Source organism: Syngnathus scovelli, chromosome 16 (assembly GCF_024217435.2).
Source record: "Syngnathus scovelli strain Florida chromosome 16, RoL_Ssco_1.2, whole genome shotgun sequence".
In the NCBI taxonomy this organism is placed as follows: Eukaryota; Metazoa; Chordata; class Actinopteri; order Syngnathiformes; family Syngnathidae; genus Syngnathus; species Syngnathus scovelli.
In genome coordinates this window covers 4,204,306-4,211,827 of record NC_090862.1, presented here as the reverse complement: position 1 = coordinate 4,211,827, position 7,522 = coordinate 4,204,306, and the positions used below count along the sequence as shown (strand labels likewise).

General features: G+C 39.8%; 2 protein-coding genes across 2 annotated transcripts; both read right to left on the bottom strand.

The window, feature by feature from the left end:
• Positions 1 to 426: 426 nt before the first annotated feature.
• On the bottom strand, positions 427 to 3,319 carry slc25a17 (solute carrier family 25 member 17). The gene is made up of 9 exons (XM_049744892.1): positions 3,117 to 3,319; positions 2,754 to 2,814; positions 2,595 to 2,661; positions 2,283 to 2,434; positions 1,992 to 2,108; positions 1,762 to 1,910; positions 1,121 to 1,216; positions 949 to 1,034; positions 427 to 726 (listed from the first exon to the last, which is right to left on the bottom strand). Exons 1-9 carry the CDS (start codon positions 3,171 to 3,173, stop codon positions 573 to 575), a joined length of 939 nt encoding a protein of 312 aa, XP_049600849.1. The 5' UTR covers positions 3,174 to 3,319; the 3' UTR covers positions 427 to 572.
• Positions 3,320 to 3,369: 50 nt separating this feature from the next.
• On the bottom strand, positions 3,370 to 5,225 carry rpusd1 (RNA pseudouridine synthase domain containing 1). The gene is made up of 6 exons (XM_049744893.1): positions 5,142 to 5,225; positions 4,737 to 4,937; positions 4,503 to 4,626; positions 4,331 to 4,433; positions 4,139 to 4,240; positions 3,370 to 4,066 (listed from the first exon to the last, which is right to left on the bottom strand). Exons 2-6 carry the CDS (start codon positions 4,916 to 4,918, stop codon positions 3,660 to 3,662), a joined length of 918 nt encoding a protein of 305 aa, XP_049600850.1. The 5' UTR covers positions 4,919 to 4,937; positions 5,142 to 5,225; the 3' UTR covers positions 3,370 to 3,659.
• Between the last annotated feature and the right edge of the window lie 2,297 nt (positions 5,226 to 7,522).

Here is a 7,522-nt window from a genome sequence, read left to right as displayed (position 1 = left end):
ACGTGAAACGTAACGCTTTACCTATGATCTGTATGTCATGTGGATTAACTGCTCACAGCTCACAGTAGTGGTGCTCCGCGCTATCATATTGTATGTAGATCTACGCACGATATTCCACGTGGGAGACAACATGCGGCGAGCGCCTTCATCCGGGTTTGCGCAATATGCTTTTATACAACTGGTTAAACAAATATGACGTAACGTCTTTGAATTTAAATGAATTTTGAGTCAATTAAATTTCCATGGAAAACAAAATGGCTGACGTTACTGAAATGATAACCAATTATTTAAAATAAAATGTAGATTTTAAAAATGTTAAAATAACATTCGCCTGATATAGTGACTTGGGTTTTATGTACTCAATTACATAGACTAAGTCATTTCTTTCATCTGGAATAGCTTTAAAGAAAGTAAAAAACAAAAAGATTCAGTGAGAGAGTATATCTTTACTGATCTAATTTGAAAATTAATGAAGGGCTTCTGACCAACATAATGTCCGGTCATGTGATCTATGACAGAGGGTTACAATGTTGCACAAGTACTATGTTGGTGAAACAGTCCAATGCATTTTGCTATCGAGCGTTTCTTTGGTGGTTCCTCAATCCCATGACTCTGAAAGTGCAGCTGGCAATCTTCTCATAGAGAAGGAACATGAGGGCCGCAGTCAGCACCGTCTGCATCAACTTGGCCTCCAGGCCTTTAAACAGACCCAACATGCCAAATTTCCTATGGAAGGAGACATCAAATTAAATACATCTACTGTAAACCGGGTCTTACTAGTAAAACTAGTTTTTTCTAGTTTTTCTGTACACACCAAACTGCTGATGCAGGCATGATGGCACAAGTGACAAGACTAATGTCGCGAGGTCCTAAACAAGCTATATTGTGTTATTTAAAAAAAAAAAAAAACACGTACTGTTTGCTATAATGAGACATTTTTAGATTCACCTCACTCTGTTGACAAGCAAACACTTGATTGTCATGAGACTGGACATCAGCGTGGACTTGCTCGTTGACTTGTTGAACTGACCGAACTGTGGAGATTAAAAATAAATAAACAGGAATTTGGGTGGATATATTAGTGTGTGGAAAAAATCAGGGTGACGTGCAGAACACCTACCCTAAGAATCGACTGAACAGTTTGCAGTGGGTAAGTCACAGTGGTGGCAACAGCTTTGGCCACTGCCCCAATCATGAAAACCTCAATAGATGCGAGCTGAAGGGAAAAAGAAACAATTTGTGCAAAAGTTGAATTTGGAAAATACACGTGTGCATATGTGTGCAACTAAATTGATTTTTAATTGCCTGCTCATATAAATTTGATTATATAGGCCACATTGGTGGCGGAAACACTTTTATGATTTCTCTTGGTCTCGAACAGGGACGTTTTTACCAACTGTATAACTTGCATGACTTAAGTGTAGAGTTGATTATGCAAATTTGCATGGAGCCAAACACTTCCCTTTTTTTATTTCTCTCTTAGTTTGTGCTTTGATCATATGCTGTGACTGAGCTCAAAGACTAAAAGGACTTTCCACACTCGTTTTGATCAGACGCAATCCCGACATTCCCCTTGACATTTGCTTGATCCTCAAAAGAATCATGTGAGAGGAATTAGCAAGGCTCATTTGGTGCATCCTCACAATGAAGTCTGCTTGTGATTTCACTTATCCTTCTATGCAGCATTTGTTTTGCACGTGAAAAGATTGTTAAAAAAATGGTGAGGCGGGAAATTGTGTTGGAGTGAACCTTGTTCCTCACCTCTCTGGGTATTCCTTTCTTCAATTGCCTCTTCAGACCTTCATAAATCATAAACTGGATGGCAGGGTTGAGAACCAGCAGTAGGGAGGGAAAGGTGCCGTTCCATAGTGCCCCAACGCCTTCGTCACGGGTAATCTGCATGAATGCATCTACCAAAAACATTTAAAATTAATCCCAGCCAGAGAATTAAGAATAAATAGCAATACATGACATCATCAGATTTCGTTTACCTAAAATACCACGGTAGTAAGTGGGATGAATATCTGTGTTGTGAAACTTGGAGCCCTGAAGCTTCAGTCGCGTGTTGACGACCCACAGTGGAGTGGTTACTAGCACATTTATAACACCTGGGGGAGACAAAGAAGTTTTTTTTTTCAGTTCTTATCAATAACTTATCTTCGGGTAATGAAGTGTAGCATTAACATTTTCAAGTGGGTTTAATGGAAGCAAGACAGAGGCAAAATTTATGCACACGGAAGAAAATACCCAATTTGAGCCAACTGCAAAACAAAGCATGTTACCTGCAGCTATTCCGACCAGTAAGTCAGTGTGAGGTGCTGATTTATGTCTCTTCAGCCAACTGGCCTTCAGGCTGTGGAAGCAGTAGAAGTAGACAAAATTGGAGCAGCAGAGGCTGCAGATGACTGGGAACCAACCTCTGTATGGAGCTCGTCTGCAGAAAGGGGCACAAAATGCACAATTATTTTATTTATACTTTCAAAAACTGCAAACTTTGAAAATAATCCAAATGTTTTAGTAAATGTGAGTGCATGTGCCCTGCAATTGACGCATACTCAGTTGATGGCTTGTTATAAAGTTCCATAGATACTCACAATCCTTCCTCCTTGATTATTTCTGCTAAAATTGCCAGAGTTGATGCGGCTTTCCTTTTCTCATCCACTTTAACACACACATTGAATAAAAACTTTATATACAAACGGCATTCATTAAATAGATACATATATATATAGATGCTATTAAGACGATTATACCTTGAAGTCTAAGTCTGGCAGTATCCAGAGGGAAGAATACTGTCATGGCTGTCACACTTCCCTAAAACAAATTACGATTATTCATGGAATAAAAGCATGAAAAGATTTGTATACATAACCATTTTAAAATCTATAAAATAAACGCCATTCGTAAATGTTTTAACAGGCACGAGTAAGCAAATATTTCATTGTCAGTAGCAAAATTAAATCATAATTTAAGCGATTTAACTTTGCGTAGTTTTTCTAGTGATCTGTTCTAAATGCAGACGAAAGTTTTATGTGTAGGCTGTATTAATAGAAGCAATACTACAATGTTAGTACAGTAATTAGCTAACAACGATAGAACTAAACAAGCTAACTCACCATTGCTCCGGACACAGCATGCACCAAACCCTCATACGACAAAACCTCAAAACTCATGTTGATCGAATTATAAAACTATTTAACCACAAAAGGAAGAAGGTTAACGCCTTAATCAGATTTTTCCCCCTAAATCTGAATTTTTTTACATCTGCAGTTTACAGATCCACCGCTTCCTGCAGTTTACGTTCACTTGTCAGTACAGGTGCATTGTGGGTAATGTAGTTGCTAGCGACTGGAAATCCTCGCAAGAAAGTTTCATAAAAATGTGTTTTTATTTACACATTAAAATAAATATTTACAGTGTGGTTGACTATTACATTATTTAATTAAATCATGTCATACTTGGAAATGCTAAAAATATTCGGTGAACATACAATATATACAAAAATACATACTTGGCAAGGCAATACGTTCTCTTTTATAATCATGCTTTTAAACCTTGTCTTGTATCTTTAGGGACTTTGTATTGTGTGTGGAAAATACATGCTTGACTGGTTTCCCAAATGAACTGGAATAAATAAAATCAATGCATAATTAACCAGACTATGAGTCTCCATCCCATTCTCTAAGCCACTCCTCACACTGTCGCCTCTGCTCATCACTCTCCACTTTACTGTTTTTTTTCAACCTCTTCTCTTCTCTCTGTCTCACTCGTTCCCTCTCCATCGCCTTCACTTGTCTCTGCTCCTCCATCCTTTGCTCCAGCAGGGCATCTACGGTGTCTTTTAGGGGTCGCAAAGAGCGCTGCGGGATCCATTTTGAGTCCACCGAGGGCAGGAAGGGATCCCCTGCATAAACGAGTAAGGGTTCGGGGTCCAGGGGAATGTGGAGGAGGTGGGCGTGAAGCATCATGCGAAAGGGGCCGTTGTCGGCTCCTGAGCTGTAGGTGAAGTCCCCGACGATGGGGTGGCCTATTGCACTGCAGTGGACCCTTAACTGGTGGGTTCGGCCTGGGACACACATATGTATCATTTCTACAGCACCCTTTTTTGGTCCATTACAAGCTTTACCGTATATGTTACCTGTAAAAGGCTGCAACAGCACCTTGGTGACAGGTTCACCATCATACAAGCCATACTCCAACACTGTCAGCGCAGTCTGGCATGGTTTGGAATTCTCACAACCTGATAAGAGGAAGACAAGAGGATGTTGGAAGAAAGAAGCAAACATTTTTTCAAACAATTTTACTGTATAAGAGAAAATCTCAAGCATACCATCTGTTCCCTCAATACACATCATATGTGTTTTTCCCTCTGAAGTGTTCTTGCCAATGGAGAAATGAAGGGTTTGTATCTCTTCTTCCACCAATCCACGGACCTACAAACAAATAAAAACATATCTATTGGCATCCATTTTACAAAATTGTGTGTTTCACTGCATACGTACCAGGGCAAGGTAGGCTTTGGTGACAGTCCGCTCCTTGAAACAGCGATACGCCTGGCCAGCTGCAGCCTTATTGAGTGCCACACATAGGGCGCCGCTTGTCGAGAAATCCAACTGATGACAGAACCTGGTATGGCAAGAGGGGAGCAGATAATATTCATAAGCAACCATTCATTTGCAATCTGGCACTTTAAGGTTACCAATAATAATGCTGCTGCAACATTAGGGATAATTCACCTGAATCCATAGTACGTGTTGGGGTCTGCCAGTTGAGGGAAACGGTGGCGAAGTTGGGCCTGCACCGTGTTTTTTTCATACCACATCTTGCTGTCAATGCGGATGTCCCAGTGCTTGTCCACCACGATGTAATCATCACTCTGAAAGAGCACGCTAAGTCTTTCCACGCTGGCCGGCTCCATTAGACGTCACAAAACACACCTTATAAACACATTAGAATATTTATTTATGCCACACCATCGAGAGCTTCTCGCTTTGCATCTCAGCTAAAGAATCCTACTCAAATGAATTAAACACAACATAATAGCAAGTATGATCTAACACCATCATGTGGTAAACTAACAGAGATTATTTTTAGCAGATTTAACTCATCCAAGACATACAAATCATATTTTTCATACATACCCAATTTTAAATCTTCAAGTCATGTTGTTGTGATAGTGGTGACAAAGGTTGTACTTCCGTTTGTGGCTAACGCTAATTAACGAGATCAAGGGGTGGGGCGCCATCTACTGGACTGGAGACTAAATGCAACATCATATTGAAAATGTCAAAAAAACAAAGATAACAGCGTTTTAATTGGTGATGTCAATTCTAATCTTAAAATTATCAATACATTTATTGTGGTTATTGTCATATTTAGTTTATTATGTTATTAAAAACAAGACATTAGCTTCAATTTAAATTCTTCAATCACCTATGGTGAATATGAAACATTTACTGGTTTCGGTTTCAAGGGCATTGCGTTTATTGAATGTACTTTATCTGTCTGTGTGGTGTCAGTAAATAGTCTTCCTTGTCAGGCATCAATTGATTACCACCTCCATAATCCCTCACCTCAAACTCACCTCTGACAGTGGTAAACACCTCGAATGAAACTCCTGATGTGGCACCGGTTAGCACAAATAATAATATAAAATATAAATAATATAATTATAGTGCACCGTTAATAAAATGCTCACCCAGTTTGTGATTTAATGTCAATATTACAGTTTTTAGGAACATATTGTTCTGATTCTTCCAGAGGATAATCTCCTCACGCTGTATGACAGTTAACACTCGGGAATTATTTCACAATTGCCACTTCATAATCCAAACTGCGTGTCTATGTTGCATAAGACCTCGGAGGAAATTAATACAATAACCTGGGCACACACATGCACGTGACACGAGAGGCAAATCGCAGCACAAATCTTTTTAGTGACACTGACAAAGAGGAGATCTTTGCTGATCTCCGTCAAATGCGTTTGAACATTTTTCCATGGATTCCTGCTCTTGGAAAGATACTAACAAGATTTTTCTTCTCATTTTCTGCTGGATTTCACTGACTTCCATCTGGCTCACTTTGACTTGGATTCGAAATCATTTGTCTTTGCAGCTCAAGAAGAAGTCAGGATAAAAGTCTTATTTTATCCATGTCCTAACCGACCAGACGAGCAAACTGGATCTTCTGTGACATTACAAAGCGGACAACACCTAAAAACCTGTGTGCCTTTGTCTGCCGTCTTGTTGTGGTAACATGCATAACAAGTCGTTCTTGCAGGCTCGCTGCGAGGAGCCTATCATGACTTCAGACTGGGGCCTCCTGCTGCTGCTGGCTCTGCTGCTGCTGGCCTTGCTCTATGCGTTCCTTTATCTGCCCGCCGTCGCCCACCGCGCCCTTCTGGAGCAGGCCATCCGCAGCAACAACACCACATCGTCTGAAAAGGAGGACTGGCTCTCTGACGAGTAGGATTTCATATTTGAACTCTCTCCATGCATTCATTACCACTATCTGTTATTTTATCTTTAAATATTCTCTGAGACCTTGAGTGGATGTTTTGCTGTCCTTCATTTACCGTATTTTCCGCACTATAAGGCACACCTAAAAACCTCCAATTCTCTCAAAAGCCAACAGTGCGCCTTATAATCAGGTGCGCCTTATATATGGACCAATATTGAGCCACTACAGCAGGCGTGTCCAAAGTCCGGCCCGCGGGCCAAATGTATATATCTTATATATGGACAAAATTTTTAAAATGGGCCATTGATTGAAGGTGCGCCTTATATATGGACAAACTTTTAAAATGGGCCATTCATTGAAGGTGCGCCTTATAATCCGGTGCGCCTTATAGCGCGGAAAATACGGTACTACAATTAAAAAAAAAAATAGGATGTTTGTTCTTTTCAATTGCCTTTAATAAAAGATACAGCATACAAGATTTGACACAGATATTGAACAGTGATCGCTCCGCAATTCAATTGACCGCCGCTGTTCAGCTTGCCCTGCTTTAACGAAGATCCATTTGAATCATATTCATAGTCAACCTTCAACACCTGGATATGACACAGTGTTTTTTTGTTTTTGTTTTTTCAAACCACCTTTTTACAATGACGTATAAAACCAAAAGAGATACTCTCTCTTCTTAAACCATGCAACACCGAACAAGCCAACGTTTACGATTATTCATGAATTACAACAAGTCGAATGAATTCATTGTTCATCAATATCGACAATATCCTGTCTACCACACGGGTCAGTATTTCTACCGGGGATGAATAAATCACACCTGAATGTATGTTTCCTATTTACAGAACATATCTAAAAATGTTCTCCATTCTCGCCGAGGTTAGGCACACTGGCAGAATCAAATCACATCGAATATCTTTTTATTTTGATGTCATGCAATGCAACTCTTACATTGGATATCATTTGATGATGCCGGTGTACCTAATATTATGGTCAGTGGCCAACGAGTGTGATAAGTATCAAATTCTACACATGCATTTCTTTCTACACTATACAC